The following is a 23805-nucleotide window of genomic DNA, read 5'->3' as shown; positions in this document are numbered from 1 at the left end:
TCTCTAAGATACCGACTTGAGTTTTAGGGGACCTCTGCTTGATATCAGAGAGACTGTGATAAGGGAAATGAAGGTTTCTGCCTTTTTCATTAGCCATAAGGAAGGAGTGAGGATACTCTTAAAAGAGAACCTGCCAAGCCTGTTAGGTCTTTTTCTTTCTTTCTTTTTTTTTTTTTTTTTAAAGATTTTATTTATTTATTTGACAGACAGAGATCACAAGCAGGCAGAGAGGCAGGCAGAGAGAGAGAGAGGAGGAAGCAGGCTCCCCGCTGAGCAGAGAGCCCGATGCGGGACTCGATCCCAGGACCCCGAGATCAAGACCTGAGCCGAAGGCAGAGGCTTAACCCTCTGAGCCACCCAGGCGCCCCTGTTAGGTCTTTTTGGACCAAAGTGTGTGCTGCTGGTGTAAGTGAACAGGCAGGCTTAAGTTTATGAAACAAAATGTAGTAGGAATATAGCTTAACTGAAACCTATTGTCAGAATTCTGGTTAAACCAGCTTTTAAAGGTTCCAGTTGATGGAGTAAAAACACTCCACACTGTCTCTCCCACTGAATGCAGCTATACAATTTGAACAGAATGCACAGAGAAGCTATTTGAAGACTTTGAAAAGTAAATAGTAAATAAATTGGGGAAGAAGATGAGAATCCAAAATACCACTAAACCAGCAGTGTGGTTGCCATTGCTCTTTCACCTCCCCACTCCTATTCTTTCTGCTTACTATAGACATGGATACAGTCACAGAAATGTGTGGCCAAGCAGAGTAACTAAAGTCCCAGCTTTCTGGCCAGAGGACAAAAAGAGGAGTGTGGGGAATAAAAAATTACTGGGAAGATTGTGGAATAGGGAGAGCTCAGGAAGGCAACTATGTATTATATTTTAAACTTCTGGGCTTGCTCTTGAGCTACACATTTGTCTTATGTGAATCTGATTCTAGTCAGCATACATAGTCAGCATAACACCTTTAAGAATGGAACAAACAGAGCCCTGCTAGGTCCTAGACTGACCACTGAGTAATACATATTTGGGACAGATTCAAGGAGCACAACAGAGGTTTTGAAAACTGAACTGATGTTGGAGCCTAAGCCCACAGAAGACACACTGGAATTTGTGGCCTAAATCTGGTGGCCTGTTTTGCATGCTAAAACAAATATATCATACTCCAAAAGATTTAAAGAAGACCCGGAGTTTTATAACATAATATTTAAAATATTTAGGCTACTGTTTAAAATTATTTGGCTTGAAAACCCAGCCATAAGTTTCTAAAATGTAAATTTTAGAACTAAAGATGACAGTAATCAAAATAAAACACTTGTTGGATGGGCTAGATACAAAAAAGAGGTGAAAGAGGAAAGAGTCAATGAACTTGAAGATGGACGAATAGGATCTAATCTAAACTAACAGAGGGGAAATGGATCAAAAGCAAAAATCAGAAAAACGGAGCCTCAGAGACATTGTCCTCAGGGCCAATGACCAAAGGTCTGGCATTAATGTTACTGAAGTTCTCAGAAGAGAAAGAGTAAAATGCTAAAAATTTATTTGAAAAAATAATGGCTAACAACCCTCCAAATTTAGAGAGGGACAAACCTAAAGATTCTAGAAGCTCAGTAAACTCCAAACAGGATAATCACAGAAAAACTCAGGTTCAGTCACATCTCGTCTTAGAAAACAAAAGATAGAGAAAAAATTCTTGAAACTAGCCAGAGAAATGTACACTTTTCCAATAAGGGATCAGCAATTAAAATGATAGTACAGTTCTTATCAGAAACCATGGAGACCAAAAAGAAAGTAGCAACATATTTTTAAAGTGCAGTAAGAAAAGAACTGTCAACCAACCCAGAATGCTATATCCTATGAAAATACCCTGTAGGAAGGAAAGTGAAATAAAGACATTGTCAGATGAAGGAATAAGAATAGAATCTGTTGCCAGCAGACCTGCTCTAAAAGAATTGTTTAAGGAGGTTGAAGTTCTTCAGAATGAAATGAAGTGATACCAAAGGGTAACTTTGAACATCAGGAATGAAGAGCGAGCAACAGAAATGGTATAATAGACTCATTTTCTGCTTTTGAGCTTTTTAAAATATTAAAAGCAAAAATTACTACATTTTCAGGAATTTTCTCTGTGTGTGTGTGTGTGTGTGTGTAAAGCAACTGTAACAAAATATAGAGTAAGAGGGACATCATAAGGTGTCTGTATGCCACTTGATATGGTAAAATATTGATTCTTAGTAGACTGAAAATTTAAGTAAGTGTATTGTAATCTCTAGAGCCACCACTAAAATAAAATTTTAAAAATTAAAGATAGAGTAAAAAAAAAAAGATAAATTGAAATATTTAAAATGTTTGAATAATGCAAAAGAAGTAGGGAAAGGAAAAAAAAATGAAAAATGGAACAAACAGGAAACAAATAATAAAATGGTAGACCTAAATCGAAACATGGCTGAGTCATTATATTAAGTGTAAATGGTCAAAATATACCAATTAAAAGAGAGAGATTGTCAGAATGGATTTGAAAACTCTGACTAACCTGTATCTCTCTACAAGAAACTCACTTCAAATGTAATGATGTAGATAGGTTAAAGTAAAATGATAGGAAAAAAAATGCTTATGTTAGAGAAGAAAGATCTCAAATCAATAATTTAAGCTTTTACCTTAAACTGGTTAAAGAAGAGCAATATACACCCAAATCCAGCAGAAGAAGAGAAATAATAAAAATAAAAGCAAAAATCAATGACTTCAACCAGCAGAAGAAAAAAATAGAGAAAATCAATAAAACCAAAAGCTGGTTCTTTGATCAGCAAAACCGATAAATTTCTAGTAAGACTGACAAAAAAAGAAGATATAAGTCACCAATATCAGGAAAAAAGATGGAAAATCACTGCAGACCCTGCAGATGTCGAAAGGATAAGTGACTACAATGAACAACTATGCAAGTAGTTTGACAGCTTAGATGAAATAACCAGTTTCAGGGTACATGGGTGGCTCAGTTGTTAAGCATCTGCCTTTGGCTCAGGTCATGATCCCACGACCCTGGGATCAAGCCCCACATTGGGCTTCCTTCTCAGCGGGAAGCCTGCTTCTCTCTCCCACACCCCTGCTTGTGTTCCCTCTCTCACTATCCCTCTCTGTCAAATAAATAAATAAGATCTTAAAAAAAAAAAAACCAGTTTCTTGAAAAACACAAGCTATCAAAATTTAGCCAAGTGAAGTAGCTAACTACAGTAGTTCTATGATTATTAAATTAATTAAATTTATAGTTAAAACTTTTCACTAAAGAAATCTCCAGGCACAGATGATTTTACTTAGTGAATTCTCCCAAACATTTACAGATGAATTAATAATACCACATCTACACAATTTTTCGGAACACAAAAAAGAGTTAAAAATTCCTCCAGTTCATTTTATGAGACCAGCATTACCCTAATAAACCAGAAAGACATTACAAAATAGGAAAACTACATTTCCATATCCTTCATGAACATAGATGTAAACATGTTCAAAAAATATTAGTAAATCAAATCTAGTAATATATAAAAACAATATATCATGACCAAGTAGAGTTTACCCCAGGATTAAAAAGCTGGGTTAATAATATTCAAAAATCAGTGAATATGATCCACCATATTGATAGTCTAAGAGAGATCGTGTCAATTGATGCAGAAATACATTAGATTTCAACATTATTAATAAGAATAACTCTCAAGAATCAAGGGATAGAAGGGACCTCCTCAGTTTGATAAAGGACAGCTATTTAAAACCTACAATTAATAGTATTCTTAATGGTGAAGTGACCAAATGTTTTCTTCCAAAGATTAGGAAAAAGGCAAAGATGTATACTTCCATCTCTGTTACTCTGTGTTATATTGCCTGTACAATAAAGCAAGAAAAAGAAAAGGCATATAGACTTTGGAGACAGAAAAATAGTGTGGGGTTTCTGTTCTCTTAACTATGTCTTTTATAGTGCAGACTTTTCTAATTTTTTAAAAAAAGATTTTATTTATTTATTTGACAGACGGAGATCATAAGTAGGCAAAGAAGCAGGCAGAGAGAGAGGAAGAAGCAGGCTCCCCGCTGAGCAGAGAGCTTGATGAGAGGCTCCATCCCAGGACTCTGGGATCATGACCCAAGCCCGAAGGCAGAGGCTTTATCCCACTGAGTCACCCAGGCACCCCAAACTTTTCTAATTTATATCAAGTCTAATTTGTCAGGGTTTTTTTGTTTTTGTTTTTGTTTTTTTTAATGGACCTGCTTTGGGAGCCATATCTTAACTCTTTGCTAGGCCCTAAGTCACAAAGATTTTTTTCTCTTATATTTTGAGTTAATTCTTGTATAAAGTGTGAGGTTTAATACCAAGATTATTTTTTCACATGTGATGTCCTGTTGCTCCAACATTTGTTGAAAACACTATGCTTTATGCTTTCTCGATTGAGTTGTTTTCCACCCTGGTCAAAAATCAATTAACCATATTTATATGGATTTGTTTCTTGATTCTTTATTCTGTCTCATTATTCTGTGTGTCTGTTCCTTTATCAGTACCACATTATTTTAATAACTGTTGCCCTCTAGAAATAATTCCTAAAATCACATGATGTTATTCTTTCAATTTTGTTCCTATTTTTTTCAAAATTGATTTAGCTTTTCTGGTTCCTTTGCCTTTTCGTATAAATTTGACTTCATTCATTCATTCATTCATTCAGGTTTATTTATTTATTTGAAAGAGAGTGAGAGAGAGCATAAGCAGGGTAAAGGGGTACAGGGAAAGGGAGAAGCAGGCTCCCCACTGAGCAGGGAGCCCAAGGCAGGGCTTGATTCCAGGACCCCAGGATCATGACCTGAGCCAAAAGCAGATGCTTAACAACTGAGCCACCCAGTTACCCCTTATTTATTTTTTTGTAAGTGGTTTCCACTCCAAAATGGGGTTGAACTCACAACCGTGAGATGAAGACCAGAGCTGAGATCAGGAGTGAGCTGCTTATCTAATCAAGCCACCCAGGTGTCCCTCCATATAAATTTTAGAATCAGCTTATCCATATCTGTTTAAAAAAAAATTATTGGAATTGTATTAAATATGCAAAAATTGGGGGGCACCTGGGTGGCTCAGTCAGCTACACATCTGCCTTTTGGCTCAGGTCATGATCTCAGGGTCCTGGGATCAAGCCCTGCATCGGGGTCCCTGCTCACTGGGGAGCCTCCTTCTCCCTCTCCCACTACCCCTGTTTTGTTTTGTTTAAAGATTTTATTTATTTATTTGACAGACAGAGATCACAAGTAGGCAGAGAGAGAGGAGGAAGCAGGCTCCCTGCTGAGCAGAGAACCCGACGTGGGGCTCGATCCCAGGACCCTGGAATCATGACCTGAGCTGAAGGCAGAGGCTTTAACCCACTGAGCAACCCAGGCACCCATCCCACTACCCCCGTTTGTGTTCCCTCTCTCACTGTATCTCTCTCTCTCTCTCTGTCAAATAAATAAATAAATAAAATGTTTTTCAAAAATCTATTAAAATCTTGAGAAAATTGAAATGTTTACACTGTTGAGTCTTGTTGCAGTCCATGAACACATACATGTCTTTCCATTTGTGTTTTATTTCTTTCATCTACCTTTTATGATTTATCACATACAAATATCCGTTAGTTTTAGGTTTATACCTAAGTTTCTAATTGTACCTTAATAGTATTTAGAAATGATTATTGGGTGCATTCACCTTGCATCTTGCAACCTTGCTAAATGCATTTATTAGTCCTAGGAGGATTTTTGTTTTTGTTTTTATAGCTTACTTGAGGTTTTCTGTGTAGATAATCATGTCACTTTCAATCCTGTTTCTACCCACAAGCCTCTAACTTGGTGCCTGGCTGTCTTTACTGAACTCGGCTTACATATCATCTTCCCCACTTGTGTATGCCAAATGTGCATTAATGCCTAGAATGTTCTTCTGGTTAAAAATGCCTAGTTTTTCTCTATTGTACTGACCAAGATACATTATTTTTATGAAAGTTTGTTGGAACATAGGGCAAACCAAAACTATGGTCAGTTTTAATTTTTGTTAAAGCTTTGCAAAATTTTAAAATATTGTATGTGAGATTTCAGAAAAACAAAGTATAATTTGCAGAGTGGGAGAAAGTGTTTTACTACATAGGTATGGAAAACTGATGACAGAGGTCAATTTAAAAACTTTTTATTTGGGACGCCTGGGTGGCTCAGTTGGTTAAGCAGCTGCCTTCGGCTCAGGTCATGATCCCAGCGTCCTGGGATCGAGTCCCACATCGGGCTCCTTGCTCGACAGGGAGCCTGCTTCTCCCTCTGCCTCTGCCTGCCATTCTGTCTGCCTGTGCTCGCTCTTTCTCCCTCTCTCTGACAAATAAATAAAATCTTTAAAAAAAAAATAAAAAAAAAAATAAAAACTTTTTATTTGTTGTAACTATCTTGCAGATGCCATTTTTCTCCAGGGAAAGATTTTAAAATATAGCTTGTTGTTTGATTTGTGCTGCTGGGTAGATTAACTAAAATTGTATTTTGTCATCTAGAATTTCCAGACTGTGACAGCGTCAGATTCTAACACTAGATATATTCTGTTTAAAAGGCCAGCATCAACAAAAGACGATTTCTAACTCCTGAAAAGTTTTCTAGCAGTTTATATATAAGTGAGTCCACAATTTAAAAGAGGAATTTCTGCCCTATAATTTGTGAAACAAGTGGAGATTTTTCTTTTTTTTTTTTAAGTTGTGTTTTCTTCCTTGCTAAAGACTTAGTTATCTACGGCTTATTTTTTATCTTTCCTCTAATATTATAAAGTAATCTGAAAGTGATGTTTATTTTATGTCCTTGAGACTGCCTATTTCACCACAAATTATTTCCTGTTTTTATCCCATTCTTGTTTCAATAGGTTCAAAATTTAGTCAGTGCTTTTTTTTTTTTTTTTTTCCAATTCGTACTTTTTTTTTTTTTTTTTTTATAAACATATATTTTTATCCCCAGGGGTACAGGTCTGTGAATCACCAGGTTTACACACTTCACAGTACTCACCAAAGCATATACCCTCCCCAATGTCCATAATCCCACCCCCTTCTCCCAACCCCCCTCCCCCCAGCAACCCTCAGTTTGTTTTGTGAGCTTAAGAGTCACTTAAGGTTTGTCTCCCTCCCAATTCCATCTTGTTTCATTGATTCTTCTTTTACCCACTTAAGCCCCCATGTTGCATCACCACTTCCTCATATCAGGGAGATCATATGATAGTTGTCTTTCTCTGCTTGACTTATTTCGCTAAGCATGATACGCTCTAGTTCCATCCATGTTGTCGCAAATGGCAAGATTTCATTTCTTTTGATGGCTGCATAGTATTCCATTGTGTATATATACCACATCTTCTTGATCCATTCATCTGTTGGCGGAAGTCAGTGCTCTTTTTAAAAGAATATTTTCAGTATGTGTCTATGTGTGTGTGTCAAGTTCCTCAATAGGTTACTTTCAGTTGGCTATCTTGGAGCCTGTTCTTGTTTGAATATTTGTCTAGCAACCAGTGCCAGGTTCTTCCTTCCTTTCCCTTTATAGTAATAAGATTTTGAAGGTAATTGAACGTTCTTCCTCTTCTGGAGGATGTTAAGGATTCATGTAGTGATAGTTCATTTCAACTTGGTTATTACTATTTTTTTTTAATGAATACCATTTGACACTCACCTGCCTTCATGAATGATACTCTGTTTCATGCATTTATTTTCCAGTATTAATGTCTTATCTGCCTTTTAATGGGGGATCTTTCATGTGTTTCACTATATAGTTTAGTATCCACATATTAAATAATTATGCTTTGTAGATTTGGGTATTCTGGGTGAATTATGATAAAAACTACAGCAAAATAATTCTTTCAGTTTTTTAATTTTCATTTTAAAAACTTAAGAGAGCAAATGCTGACCCTCTCTATTTTTCTTCTGAATTTCAAGCTTTTGTTTAAATTCAGGTTAACATATATAGTAAAATTAGTTTCAGGTATAGAATTTAGTGATTCATCACTTACATATAACACCCAGTACTCATCAAAACAGTCAGACTCCTTAATACCCATCACCCATTTAGCCTATCGCCCCCATCCACCTCCCCTCCATTACCTCTCGGTTTGTTCTCTAGTTAAGAGTCTCTTATGGTTTGTTTCCTTGTCTCTCTTTTTTTTCTCTTCCCCTATATTCATCTGTTTTGTTTCTTAAATTCCACATAAGAGTGAAATTATATGGTATTTGACTATCTCTGACTGATGTATTTTTCTTAGCATAATACATTCTAGCTCCACCCATGTCACTGCAAATGGCAAGATTTCATTCTTTTTATGGCTGAGTAATACTCCATTACACACACACACACACACACACACTCAGACACACCCCTCCTATATCATCTTTATTCATCATCAATGAATGGACATTAGGGCTCTTTCCATAGGTTATCTGTTGTTGATAGTGCTGCTATAAACATTGGGATCCATGTGCCCCTTTGAATCTATTTTTTTGTATCCTTTGGGCAACTGCTGGGTCGTACAGTAGTCCTATTTTTAACATTTTTTAAAAAGAGATTTTATTATTTGAAAGAGAAAGAGAGCAAGTATGAGCAAGGGGGAGGGGGAAAGAAAGAAGAAAACTCCCTGCTAAGCAGGGAGCCCAATGCAGGACTCGATCCCTGGACCTTAAGATCATGACTTGAGCCAAAGGCAGACGTTTAACTGACTGAGCCACCCAGGCAATCCTCTGTTTTTAAGTTTTTAAATAACCTCTATACTGTTTTCCAGAGTGGCTGCACCAGCTTGTATTCGCACCAACAATGTAAGAGTGTTCCCCTTTTTCTACATTCTCGCCAACATCTGTTGTTTCCTGTGTTGTTAATTTTAGCCATTCTGACAGATGTGAGGTAGTATTTCCTTGTGGTTTTGATTTGTATTTCCCTGATGATGGCTTATGCTGAACATCTTTTCATGTGTCTGTTAGCCATCTCTGTATATTCTTAGGAAAAACGTTCATGTCTTCTGCCCATTTCTTAACTGGATTATTTATTTTTTGGGGTGTTGAATTTAAGTTCTTTATAGATTTTGGATACTAACCCTTTATCAGATATGTCATTTGAAAATATTTTCTCCCATTCTATCAGTTACCTTTCAGTTTTATCGATTGTTTCCTTCGTTGTACAGAAGCTTTTTTATCTTAATGAAGTCCTTCTAGCTTATTTTTGCTTTTGTTTTCCTTGCTTCCAGAGGCATATCTAGTAAGAAGTTATTATAGCCAAGGTCAAAAAGATTGCTACCTGTTTTCTCTAGAATTTTGATGGCTTTCTTTAGGTTCCTTTAGGAACCTTTAGGTTTTTCATCCATTTTGAATTTATTTTTGTGTATGATGTAAGAAAGTGGTTCGCTTTCATTCTTCTGCATGTGGCTGTCCAGTTTCCCCAATACAAGTTGTTGAAGAGACATCTTTTTTCCATTGGATAATGTTTCCTGCTTTGTTAAAGGTTAACTGACCATATGCTTGTGGGTCCATTTCTGGGTTCTCTATTCTGTTCCATTGATCTGTGTGTCTGTTTTTGTGCCAGTACCATACTGTCTTAGTGATTACAGTTTTGCAATAGAGCTTGACATCCAGAATTGTGATGCTACCAGCTTTCATTTTCTTTTTCAATGTTCCTTTGGCTATTCGGGCTCTTTCCTGGTTCCATACAGATTTTAGGATTGTTTGTCCTCTGTGAGAAAAGTTGGTGGTATTTTGATAGGGATTGCATTGAATGTATAGATTGCTCTAGATAACAGAGACATTTTAACAATATTTGCTCTTCCGATCCATGAGCATGAAATTTGTGTCTTCCTCAGTTTCTTTCATGAGTGTTTTCTGAGTATAGATTCTTTGCCTCTTAGGTTAGGTTTATTCCTAGGTATCTTACGGTTTTTGGTGCAATTGTAGATGGCATTGACTCCTTAATTTCTCTTTCTTCTCTCTCAGTATATAGAAATAAAACTGATTTCTATGCATTGGCTCTATATTCTGCCACTTTGCTGAATTCCTGTATGAGTTGTAGCAATTTTGGGGCAGAGTCTTTTGGGTTTTTTACTAGATTGTCATGTCATCTGTGAATAGTGAAAGTTTTACTTCTTTCTTGCCAGTTTGGATGCATTTTATTTCTTTTTATTGTTTGATTGCTGAGGCTAGGACTTCCAGTGCTATGTTACATAACAATGGTGACAGTAGACATCCCTGTCTTGTTTCTGACTCTAGAGGAAAAGTTCTCAGTTTTTCCCCATTGAGAATGATATTAACTGTGAGTTTTTCTCATATAAGGCTTTTTGATATTGAGATATGTTCCCTTTATCCCTACTTTGCTGAGGAGTACTTTCAATTTTTGGCATGAAGATAAATATAGAATAAATCCATGTGAGAGTGTGATATGTAGAAAGGGTTTGTAACAGGAACACTTGGCTCTGAGTTCTGTTTCCACTACTTATTATTTATGTGACCTTTAGGAAGTTTTCCTAAGCTCTTAGAGCATGTCTTCCTTGGTTAAAAAAAAAAAAGGATGAATACATGTATAATTTTCATATCCTATTATAGTAATTAATATATCCTTTTCAATGTGGTTGTGAGAGTTAAATGAGTTAATTTTTAACAAGGTAGTTTGTAAATCATATAGCAGAACTGTTCCCTATAACACACAAAAACTGTCTTTATTTTCAAGTAATTTTCTTTTAATCTGGAGAAGTTGACTATGGTTTGGTTAATATCTCTCCAATTTGCTGTTCAATTTATTCTTCAGGCATTTCTTCCCTGTGGTTAAAGTAAGAAAAGATTAAGCTCTAGATGCCTTTCTTTTCTTGTTTTTCTTCTATTCTATACTTCTTTTTTAACCTAATTTCTATGTCTTCTATTTATAGATTGAGGACTAAAGATTATGTTGGAGTAAAGGCATTAGGAAATGATGTGCTCTTGGTTATTAGGGGAATCTGATATTTATTTTGTACTATAACTTATTTGGTGAAGAACACAGAAGTAGGCTTAGTGATCAGTTTCTTCCCTCCTCTTAGCATGACTGTGTATAAACATTGTTTTTTTTTTTTCTTTTATTTCATCTTCTAGTTACAACAGTTGGAGCTTGCGCAGATACAGCATAGAGATGCTAACCTCACAGCTCTTGCTGCTATTGGACCAAGAAAGAAGAGACCACTAGAATCTGGGTCTGGAAGTGAGGTATTGAAGTAATGTTTGTTATTTTATTTTTCATGTCAAGAAAGCAAGCCAAAAGGAAGCAAACACGTGTAGATAATTTACCCTATCTAGCATGCTAGTGCTGCCAAATGCTTGTTAAAACTCTGCCTGTTTTACAAAATCTTAAATTTTCCTGGTTTTTTGGATATATATCACCTTGAACTTTACTCCTGCTGATCACTTATTTTATACTTCCTCCTGTCTCCCATCTCTAGTCCACTGCCTCAATTTTTTATTTCTGTACATTCTTTTCAGTGACTTACGTAATTCTGTTTCTGCTCTATATCTAAATCTAGCTCATCTCTTAAGATCAGATCTGCCCTCTTTATTTCCTGCATGAACGAACCACTATTCATTTCCTCATTGACTTCTTCTTGTCTTAATGCATAATGTGTTTGCATGGCAAATTAGTCTCTGTTCCACATAGGATGCATATTTTTTTTTTGTAAGATTTTAAACATTTGAGCAAGACTATAATCCTATTCATTTGTATTCCCCCACAGAACCAGGCACTTATATACTCATTAAAAATTGTTAATTGTTTGACTCGCACCAAGGAAGGATCTTACTTACGTCTTTAGAACAAATATTTGATGTAATGGTGCATTTATCGATCAGTCATCAGGGTGAGATAGAGGTACAGTAAGGGCCCCGAGATAGGATCAGCAGTAAGAGTGTCACGGCTCATCTGTTTTGCTTGAGACAAGCTCCTCCCTAGCACTGACCCTGAACACAGACCGTTCTTAAATGAATGACAATCATCTCGGTAGAAAAAGGATTTAAAAAATCAGTTATTTTTCATTATAAATGTAGTGAATATAATGTGTTCACATGCCCCTCACCAAAAATCACAGTATAAAAAAATGTTTGAAAAATAAATGTTTCCTTCTCACAGATTTCTGGTTCCCCATCTCCTGCCCAACCAGACATATACATTATTAAGATTTTGAAATAGCCATCCAAAAATTTGTCATGAATATGGACATGTATCTCACGGGTGTTCATAAATCCACGTTTGATTTTGTTTACTTAAACATGTTCAAACTAGAGTTCTTGTTCTGCCCTTGATGTTTTTCTTTTTTCCTGGATCTTTTTCCATAATCTCCCTCATTGACCTCCATAATTTTTAAAGATATAGGACATTACTATGTTTAGATAAACACAATTTATCAACCTATCCTTTAATGGAAATTTAGGCTTTTTTGCAGAACGTTCTTATACTGACATTGTTATGTTTGTCCAATGTAACTATAGGCTAAATTCTAAAAATGGAATTCCTGGTTTAAAGGCTGTGCATGGTAGGAATAACTTTTTATTAAAATCGAAACGCACAATGATAGAGTAGTATAATGAATCTCCATATACCTACCACCCTGTTATACCTACTATCAATTTATTCCCAGTCTTTATTTATATCTGCACCACCTCCCTCAGGTAAGTTTTTTGTCTTTCAGGTTACTTTATTTTATCTTATTTTCTTTTATTTTTAGAGATTTTTTTAATTTATTCGAGAGAGAGAGCAAGCAAGAGAGAGCACAAGCAGGGTGAAAGGCAGAGGGAGAAGCAGACTTCCTGCTGAGCAGGGAGCCCGATGTGGGACTCGATCCCATGACTCCCCAGTCTTCAGAGATTTTTAAGTGTCTTTTTCTTTTCTTCTATGTTTGAATCTGAGAAAGGTCCCAGGTTAAGGGTCAGGGGAAAATGTACTTTTGGTGTTCAAACAGATAAACCCAGTTTATATGATTTATTTATTGGCATTAAAATGTAAAATTATTAACTTTTAAATCTCAGATATATCCTTAGATATAGATATATTGAATAATCTGTTTGCTTGGTGCTTTTTTAGTTTTGAGAATTTGAGTATGTATATTTTCCCCTGTATTTCTTGGACTTCAAGTTTAGGTAGTTGTCAAATTTTACTGTAATATATAACAGCCAGTACTTGAAGTAATGCTAACTTAAATTGAAAATATCCATTTTAATGAGTTAATGATGTTTTAGTATTTATTTAGATCCTTATTTTGAAATTAGCTAAAGACTACTTTCATTTTTTTGATTTCTATCTATTTGTAGTGTTTTTAACTTTAAAAGCAATTTTCTTTTAAAAATGTGAAACAGGAGAAGACCATATTGTATGTTCTTCTGATATTTATTGCTGATGTGTTTGCCCTTCCAGTAACTTAAATAGCATCAATTGGGATTGTTTATTTGTTTGTTTGTTTGTTTTGAAGATTTTATTTATGTGAGAGAGAGCATAGGGGAGAGCATGGTGAGAGAGCATGGGCAAGAGAGAGAGCACGAGCAAGGGAGAGAGGGAGAGGGAAAAGACTCTTTGCAGAGCTGGAGCCAGACATAGGGCCCAATCCCAGGACCCTCGGAATATGACCCAAGCTGAAGGCAGATGCTTAACTGACTGAGCCACCAGGCTCCCTAATCGGGGTTATTTAAAACCTTTTATTCATTTGTTTTACTCCCTCACAAATAACACAAAAATGGCTTATGAAACATTTATATTTTTAATATTCTATACCTTGGAAGCTGAGGCTTTCCTTTTTGTCTTTCTTTATAGATGGGAACCTGAAATCTTACCTGTTAGTTTTAAATTAATAAATAAAATAAAAGTAAATAAATCTTATTCGAATAAGAATAAGCATATAATTCCAGAGGGGAGTGAGTCTGGTTCTTTAAAGAGCAACTTCTTAATTCAAATGCGATTGTTTTGTCCACTAAAAATTCAGAAAACTAAGCTTACTACCTTTGTACTTATAGATTACCATTTTTTGATAATAAATCAACAATAATAATAAATTTGGAGAAATTAGTTTTAGACTTTTGTCCTTTAGTATTTTTTCTTATGTAAAATAAAGGGAAAATGCCTCTTACCCTTAAAAGGTCTTTCTATTTGTGCAACTTGTATATTAAACTGGCCTCTAATAGATTTATATTTGATACTCTCAGAAGTCTTAAAAAAGTTGAATAGCATCAGCTGCTGTCTCCTTGTATTACCATAGCAAAAAGCAACAAGTACCAAATACATTTTGGATCAAATATTTGTACCATAAACCTATTCACATTAAGAAGAAAAGAAAATAGTTAAAATTTACTACTTGGGAGTATTTGAATTTGTCCTTAATTTACAGCTCTGATTTGATTTACATATATATTAACTTTTAAATTAATAACAGGCTGTACAGATACTTATACAGTAAATTAGGACCTACTTTAAGATATAGAGTGTTTGCATATTTTTTTAATTAAATTTTTTAAAAATATTTTATTTATTTATTTGTCAGAGAGGAGCAAGAGTGAGCACAGGCAGACAGAGTGGCAGGTAGAGGCAGAGGGAGAAGCAGGCTCCCCGCCAAGCAAGGAGCCCGATGCGGGACTCCATCCCAGGACGCTGGGATCATGACCTGAGCTGAAGGCAGCTGCTTAACCAACTGAGCCACCCAGGCGTCCCCATATTTTTATTACTTATGTATATTGTTTAGGTGATCTGTTTGTGGTCCTTGGGAATATTAAAACTTATAATATTATAATAAATTATAATATTAATATAATATTATAATATTAAAACATAGAATAACTTTATTTCCTGTGTTAATTTTAGGTACTTGGGCTAGAAAGGATCTTTTTTCCTACTAGCAATATTTTCAGATAGTTCATGGAGCTTATTAATCATCCAACATTCATAATGATATTTCTTAATTTTTGTTTAATATAAAGATAGGTGTTATTTTGACTTCATAATATATCTAAAAAATCGCATCTTTATACATAAAAGCTACTTTGGAGCTAGGAAAGTAACACCCAGTGCTCATTACATCAACGTGCCCTCTTCAGTGTCCATCACCCAGTTACCCCATGCTGATATTTCTTTTGAAATTAAGTGGTTACAGTACCAGATCAGCTACCTGGTGCTTACAGTATTGATGTGTCTGGTATATGTTGCTTAAAATAGAGTTCATTTGCTAACCAGAATGAAAAAAATTATCAAGTGAATTACATATGCTCTTTCTGTCTAGAAGCAGGCTAGAGTCCTACCCTGTAAGATTTTAACTCTTGGAGTAAGAAGAGAAAGGACTTTTATGAAAATTTGGTTAGCAATAAATTAGAAAATTTGATTGAAATAAAAATCGACGTTATTGATGTGAAAGGGCACAGCTTTAATCTTTATGCTCTTGGGGACACAGATAGTGCTGTTCTTTACCTGCTTCTTTTTCTGCCAGGCTACAGGGGACCCATAACTTTCTGAAGCATTGTTATCGATTATAGCTGACTTAGTAGAGATTAATTGATTGATTGGTTTTAAAGATTTTATTTCTTCATTTGCTAGAGAGAGAGAGCATGTGAGAGAGAGTGCAGGCAGGGGAGCAGCAGGCGGGCGGGGTGGCGGGGGAGGAAGAAGCGGACACCCTGCTTAGCAGGGAGCCTGATGGCGGGGCTTGATACCAGGACCTGAGATCATGACCTGAGCCGAAGGGAGATGCTTACCTGACTGAGCCACCCCAGTGTCCCAGAGATTTAAACATACTTATTGTCATCTAACATTTTCTATAAATAACATGTAGATTCACTGGAATTTAGAGTACGTTATTACTTAAGATAAAGAAGCAGCTCCTTATATTCTGAGATCTTTAGTTCACACTTCTATAAATAGATCCGACACTTTTTCATAAATAACTTAAACATAAATCTAAATTGTAGTCAAATCTTTTTTTTTAAATAGTCAAATCTTTTAAATTTTCCAGGGATTTAAAGTTTGACTCTTTGTCAGCTATGTTCAGGAACTTCCTATGAAATATGTTGAATTGCACATTATGGTTTATCTTTCCTTCTTCCCAAATTCACCTTAAATGTTAATAAAGGAGTGCAAACATCATAAATACACAAGACTATAGATGAGAGTAGAAAACAGCAGTAAGAGTATTTAGTAGTTGAAATTGACTACAGACTAGAGGCATTCTTTCTGAAAAAAAGTAACTAACCAAAAGAAGAGGCCTTAAATATTCATAGTTAAGTGCCTTTTAAATACGAACATGTTGGCAAGGATAACCAGATATGTAAGGGAAATCTCTTACATAAGATTAAAAAAAAGGCACGAAGCAGTAGGAAACTGGAAAAAAAATTTAAAAGCAGCAGAATGTATTACAACCATGGAACAAGAATAGAAAGCTGTTTTTAACAATGACTGGAAATAAATGAGACCTTTGGAAATTGAAAGTATGAGAGCAGAAATAAACAATGATAGAAGGGTTAGAATTTTAAAAAGACAAAGATGGTATGGTGGATTTGTGTTCTGTCTGATTTGCTAAGCTGAGCTACATTTCCCAGAATTCCTTTTCTTGCATGGCTCCCAGTTACTGTGAGCAATGGGGTGTTTTTATTTTGCAAGGTGGAAAGGAAACTGCAGCCATATTCTTAATTCTCAGAAGGTCAGTGTGGGGACACTGGGAGCTACTGCAGCTAACAAACGTTCTTGGCATGGGAGAACCTCAGGGCTCCCCATCTTCCCCCATATCCTCTCTGTTGGCTTCTCTAAACTCTGGGCCAGGCCCAGCACCAAAGTCAACAGCTGGATATAAACCGATCAGGTTCATAATTACTTAGGGCCAGTTCTCCATTATAAATGCCATATTCTATATCATTCCTAGTGTTCTCTGTTCAAATGCTGACTGATACAGACATCTGTATCATATTTAGTTGTAGAGGAATGGTAATATAATGATGGGTTCCTAAATTTGCTCTAGGTTTTCCAAAATGGGTTTTCTGTTCTAATTAGATTTAAAAGCATTAATGGCCCGGTTTCAAGTGACAAAGGAGACACCAGTGATCCACGCAAGCTGTAGCGAAACAGTTACTTTATCAGCTGTTTTACACTAGTAATCGAGTGCCCATAGAAGGTAAGGCTTTGGGAGACCAAGTATTTACTGCCACAGAAAGTTTTAACATGAAAATAAGAATAATGGGCCCTTCAAAGTACACTGGGGAACTTAAGGGAAGGAAAAGGCTTTGGATTCTGAGCTCAAAATCCACATAAGGGAGTGAAAGCCTCTGTGATTCCTCTAAAAGAAACCCTTATCTCTTGTAGCCAAAGGCAGCGATTTCTGAAAACTAAACCCAAAGTCTAATCCTGCAGGTGGCTGAGTTACGATACAAATTGAGTTTCTAGTTTTGTGTCTCTTGTGTTAAGGTTACGTTGGGAAAGAATGGAAAACTGAAAAATGGGGTGGGAAATATGGACAGATTCCAGTGAAGCTGAGTACTTGGATTCCTTAATCTGCCTATCCACCTTTATCAGTCCTATCCCTGTTTGAGGGAGGTTGGTCTCCTGGGAAATCTGTAATGCCTTCTCTTAAGGTTGTTGCCTTTTAAGAGACTGCTGATCTTCTTCAGGACCTAACTCTCACCACTTCTAATTGCTTTTATACCTCTGTAACCCCACTTAAATTCCAACAGCTCCCAGAGTATGAGGTACCTACCTACTAGATGTTACCCATTAGAAGTGTGAATGATTTTGCCTGCAGTTACCTGGAGAGTGGGAATGGAATAGAGGGAAAGGAATATAAAATTGTATCAGGCTGAATTTACTGGTAAGGCCTCACTAAGCAAGGATTCCAGACAAAGTATTAAGTGAGAGGGCTGTGAGTGGTTCTAACAGTTTGCTTGACTGGTTGACTGAAGACTACACTAAAAGGTGACCTCAACTAAGTAAAATTAAGATAGATCCTAGAGCTTTATTTATATACTGTAGAGGAAATTATCCAAAGGTTTAAGGAGATGAGAATGCTAGAATGGATTTTTCTTTTCTTTTTAAGATTTTATTTATTTACTTATTTGAGAGAGAGAAAGGGTGAGAGTACAAGCAACAGGGAGGAGCAGAGGAAGAGGGAGAAGCAGACTCCCGTCTGACAGAGAGCCCAAAGTGGGGCTCAGTCCCAGGACCGTGGGATCATGACCTGTGTTGAAGGCAGACACTTAACCTACTGAGCCACCCAGGTGCCCCATGGGTTTTGTTTTCCAGAATAAGAGTTGCAAGGTCAAATGAGATATTTATTATTAAAATTCCTTTTAAATGTTTACTGCTATGCTGTCTGCCAAAATTGAACTAGTTTATATTTCTACCAACAGTATATGAAAGTGTGTATTTCTTTTTTTTCTTTTTAAATTTTTTTTTAAAGATTATTTATTTATTTATTTGACAGAGAGAGATCACAAAGTAGGCAGAGAGGCAGGCAGAGAGAGAGAGAGGAGGAAGCAGGCTCCCCGCTGAGCAGAGAGCCCGATGCAGGACTCTATCCCAGGACCCCGAGATCATGACCTGAGCCGAAGGCAGCAGCTTAACCCACTGAGCCACCCAGGCGCCCCTGAAAGTGTGTATTTATTAGTATCTCAGTCAGTACTGGATATTGTTATTTTAAAACCTTTTTTTAAAAAGATTTTATTTATTTGAGAGAGAAGGGGCAGGGAAGGAATAGAGGGAAAACAGACTCTCCACTGAGCAAGGAGCCCAACGTGGGGTTTGATCCCAGCACTGGGGATCATGACCTGATTCGAAGGAAAATGCTTACCCAACTGAGCTACCCAGGCACCCCTGATATTTTCAAAGCTTAATGCCATTAGTTACCTCTTTGCTTTTGGTTAATCAAAGCCCTTTCTATTCTCTCTTTGGAAGAAATGGCGTTTGTATTCACTTACTCATTTATTCATTCACCCAACTGTGCTAGGTACAGTGGTGAGAAGAATAGAACTAGGTCTCATCCTACTTGAAATTTATAGTCTGAAAAAGGTAGTTTTTTTTATGGCAGCTGTGCTGTATATATGCTCGTCTGGCCTATTCTGCCTTATAACTGAACATGGCAGGACACCAATGATGAACCTTGTTAACATGGTGGGCCTTTTGGCAGTTGGCCATGGATACTTGTGTTTAAATTGGAAATTAGTATAATGTATATAAAATAACAAATTATCTGGGAAGAGTTGTTGGTAAATCTTTAAGATTCCCATTTCTTCTCCTCAAGTGTTTTTATTGTTACATTCCTCTGTTCCATTAAGTATTTTGCTCACCATTCCTCCCTGGGGGCAAAAATAGTGTTTTCGTGATGTTTTATATGTAATATTTGAGGCTTTATAAGCGTTTTTTTTTTCCTTCAAAGCACTTTATTTATAGTTAGCATAATAATGGGTTTATGCTAAGAAAGATTATTTTTTTAACTTATCAAGCCTTAAGATGATTCCTGTAAGTTGTCAGGCTTCTAAGAAGAAGTTTTTGAAAGCATGTCCTTATGCATGCCGCTTCTGTAATTTAGCTTAGTGGTTGTTCTCCTCAGATTTCTTAAACTGTAGTATTCTCACATGACCAGTTATACTGTTATGCTTATTCTCTAATGTATTAGTAGCTCTTTGTCTTAGCCTTGTATCAGCTGTTTGGCTCCAGTTTTAGTGAAGAGCAAGAATCGCCTCTGTGATGTCGGGCTGCCTGTAGTAAATACAGGCCTTCGAGGGTTTTCCAAAGTGATAGATGAGTGCTAATTAACAACAAACTAATGTTTGTGGGAAAAGTGGTTGGTGATTCCTTTGCTAAGCTTATCTTTCCATAGTTTAAATCTTTTTTTTTTTTTTTAATTTATTTATTTGAGAGAGAGACAGTGAGAAAGAGCATGAGCGAGGAGAAGGTCAGAGGGAGAAGCAGACTCCCCATGGAGCTGGGCGCCTTGATGCGGGACTCGATCCCAGGACTCCGGGATCATGACCTGAGCCGAAGGCAGTCGTCCAACCAACTGAGCCACCCAGGCGTCCCCCATAGTTTAAATGACAGTTAATTTCTCTGTGAAATTTTCCCAAAGTAGATGTTCAGATTGTCAATAAATGTCACAGTGAAAACCCAGGTTTACCTGGAAAGCAATATATCTGCCTTAGACACTGCAGCAGTTCTTTCTGATAACATTTAGAGTACATTGTTGAATTCCTGTTTGTGCATTTTCCCTAAGAATTCCAGAGTATTGAAAACAGTAAGTATAAGTTGCTTTCAAAATGTTTATTTGAATTTGTTTGTTTGACTTATCAGACTGCCAGTCTTTCAGATATAATTCACATACCATAAAATTCAACATTTTAAAGTAAACAGTTCAGTAGTTTTTAGTATATTCCCATGGCTATGCAACTATCTCCATTATTTAATCCCAGAACATTTTCATCACTTCAAAAAGTATCTCCATAGCCATCAGCAGGCACTCCCTCCCAGCCCCTTGCAACCATTGATCTGCTTTCTGTCTTTATGGATTTACCTATTCTGGTCATTCATATAAATGGAATTATATAATATGTGGCCTTTTGTGTCTAACTTCTTTGACTTCACATGATGTGTGCAAGGTCCATCCAAGTTGTAGCATGTTATCAGTACTTCATTCCTATATATGGCCGAGTAATATTCCATTATCCATAAATTGCGTGGATATGCCACATTTTGTTTATCTGCTCACAGCTGATTGATTGTTTATATACTTGGTTATTATAAATAATGCTGTTATGAACATTCATATTCCAAGTTTTATTTCTAGGAATGGAATTGCTGGGTCATATGGTAACTCTCTGACTTTTTGAGAAACTGTCAAACCACCTTGCATAGCGGCTGTACCATTTTACATTCCTACTGGCAATGAATAAAGGTTCCAATTTCTCCACATAATGGTCAACAGTTATTGTCTGGTTTTGGTTTTGGATTTTTTTAATAGTCATTTCAGTGGGTGTGAAGTGGTATCTCATTATGGTTTTATTTTGTAATTCTCTAATGACTAATAATGTTGGACATCTTTTCATGTCCCTGTTGGTCATTTGTATATTTACTTTGTAGGAATGAAGTCCAGTCAACCCTTTTCTTTTCTTGATTTTGCTGTAGGTGCCATATCCAAGAAAGCATTGCCTAACCCAGTGCCACAAGATTTGTATCTAAGAGTGTTACAGTTTTAGCTCTTATATTTATTTACATTTTTGATCCTTTCTGAGTTCATTTTTGTATGTGGTATGAGATAGATTAAAATTCATTCTTTTGCATGTAGATAGCCAGTTGTCCCTGGCACAGGTTTTTTTAAAAGACTTTCCTTTCCCATTGACTAGTCTTAGTACCCTTGTTGAAAATAAATTAATCATAGATGTATGGGCTTATTTCTGGACTCTATTCTGTTGGTCTGTGTGTCTGTTCTGCCCTTATACAAATACCACAGTGTCTTGATTACTATAGTTCTGCAGTAAGTTTTGAAATCAGAAGTGATTTTTCCAACTTGATTCTTTGTTTTCAAGATGTTTTGGCTATGCTGGGTCCCTTACATTTACATGTGTATTTTAGGATCATTTTTTCAATGCTTGCAAAAAAGGTAGCTGGAATTTTGATACAGATAACATTATAGTTCATTTTGAGTAGTACTTCCATGGCGGAGGGGAGCAGCAGAGAGGGAAGGAGAGAGAGAATCTTAAGTAGTCTCTACATTCCAGTGCAGAGCCCATCACAGACCTTGATCTCACAAAACAGATTATGTTCTGAACCGAAATCAAGAGTTAAGACACTTAAATGCCTGAACCCCAGAGAGAATTTTAATCACTATTTCAGTCTCTTGTTATAGGACCATGTGGCATTTAATTAATCTTTCTCTTCTTAGTACTGGGCATATAGGTGGCCTTATATCCATTTTCTAGGTTTAGTCTTGTTCTCAGTATCCATTCTTGAATTCACATATGTCAGTAAAATGATAGTATCCTAACAAACCTTTCTTGTCATTAAATGATTATGTTGTGTTTTGATTACAAGATGAAAAGCAAGTTTGAATATTGAAACTATAAAGCAAATTAGTTAATATTTGCCTGACTTAGCTTAGAATGTTTGATAATTTTCTGCCACAAAGAATACCTTGGGAGTATCCTTATTTTTTTTTTTTTTCTAAGTCTGAGGTTGCATATTCATGGGCCATTTGTAGGGTTCTGACCAGGCTGAATCATCTTCTGGATTTATCAATCCATTTAGTAGTTTGGTTTCTAATGTTATTTCTTTGTCTTACAGTTTGTTACTATTGACAGTGTTGTCAGTGGTTGTGTTTGGTTTCCTTAATTAGAGATTTCAACAGAATCAGTTGTTCTTTATTCTCCCAAGTTGGTTCTTATATATAACACATAAAAGCATGAACTTTTTTTTCTTTTGGAGATTAAGTAAAGGTAGTCATTAGTTAAATTATCAGCTTTGGAATTAAAATGGTATGGTAGATTAAGTCTATTAAGTGGATGATTTTTCATGCTGCTTGCATATGCTTTTAGCCATTAGCTTGTAGACTAGTGATTCTCAACTGAGGACAGTACCTACTCCTGTGGAGTGCTTAGAAATGTGTGGAATATTGTTGTTCTGACAGTCACTCAAGAGTTAGGACTGTGCTACTAGCATTTAGTGGCAGGGTGCCAGTGATACTAAACATTATGCAATATGAGAGGCAGATCCGCCCAGTCAGACTTACTCAGAATTCTAATAACATCCCCATTGAGAAATGCTGAAACTTAAATTTTTTTTTTTCGGAGTGTTCTTTTTTTTTTTAATTTATTTTTTATTTATTTTCAGCATAACAGAATTCATTATTTTTTCACCACACCCAGTGCTCCATGCAATCCGTGCCCTCTCTAATACCCACCACCTGGTTCCCCCAACCTCCCACCCCCCGCTGCTTCGAACCCCTCAGATTGTTTTTCAGAGTCCATAGTCTCTCATGGTTCACCTCCCCTTCCAATTTCCCCCAACTCCCTTCTCTCTAACTCCCCATGTCCTCCATGCTATTTGTTATGCTCCACAAATAAGTGAAACCATATGATAATTGACTCTCTCTGCTTGACTTATTTCACTCAGCATAATCTCTTCCAGTCCCGTCCATGTTGCTATAGAAGTTGGGTAGTCATCCTTTCTGATGGAGGCATAATACTCCATAGTGTATATGGACCACATCTTCCTTATCCATTCGTCCGTTGAAGGGCATCTTGGTTCTTTCCACAATTCGGTGACCGTTGCCATTGCTGCTATAAACATTGGGGTACAGATGGCCCTTCTTTTCACTACATCTGTATCTTTAGGGTAAATACCCAGGAGTGCAATGGCAGGGTCATAGGGAAGTTCTGTTTTTAATTTCTTGAGGAATCTCCACACTGTTCTCCAAAGAGGCTGCACCAACTTGCAATCCCACCAACAGTGGAAGAGGGTTCCCCTTTCTCCACATCCCCTCCAACACATGTTGTTTCCTGTCTTGTTAATTTTGGCCATTCTAACTGGTGTAAGGTGATATCTCAATGTGGTTTTAATTTGAATCTCCCTGATGGCTAGTGATGATGAACATTTTTTCATGTGACACTTAAATTTTTCAAGCACTTCAATAATACTTAAAATTTCTTGAGGTGAATATATTCTAGAGTCTTACAGTATATTCTGGGTAATTTTTTTAATTTACAAACAACTTCCCACATAATGTTAGAATAAACATTTCTTTGTCTACATTCTCTGTACCTGTCATAATATTTGTGAGGATAGAATTCTAACATCACAGTACCTCTCAAACT

At 36.3% G+C, this 23805-nt stretch overlaps 1 protein-coding gene across 4 annotated transcripts in view; it reads left to right on the top strand.

The window, feature by feature from the left end:
• Positions 1–23805, top strand: part of TAF4B (TATA-box binding protein associated factor 4b) — a 146842-nt gene that overhangs the window by 90722 nt on the left and 32315 nt on the right. For all 4 annotated transcript variants that reach the window (XM_032310461.1, XM_032310460.1, XM_032310459.1 and 1 more), the window contains one exon: positions 11095–11205. In XM_032310461.1, the coding sequence (XP_032166352.1) occupies positions 11095–11205 (111 nt within the window). The remainder of the gene's footprint in view (positions 1–11094; positions 11206–23805) is intronic.

The sequence above is a fragment of the Mustela erminea genome, chromosome 13 (assembly GCF_009829155.1).
Source record: "Mustela erminea isolate mMusErm1 chromosome 13, mMusErm1.Pri, whole genome shotgun sequence".
NCBI classification, from domain to species: Eukaryota; Metazoa; Chordata; class Mammalia; order Carnivora; family Mustelidae; genus Mustela; species Mustela erminea.
This window is presented reverse-complemented; position numbering and strand designations above follow the sequence as displayed.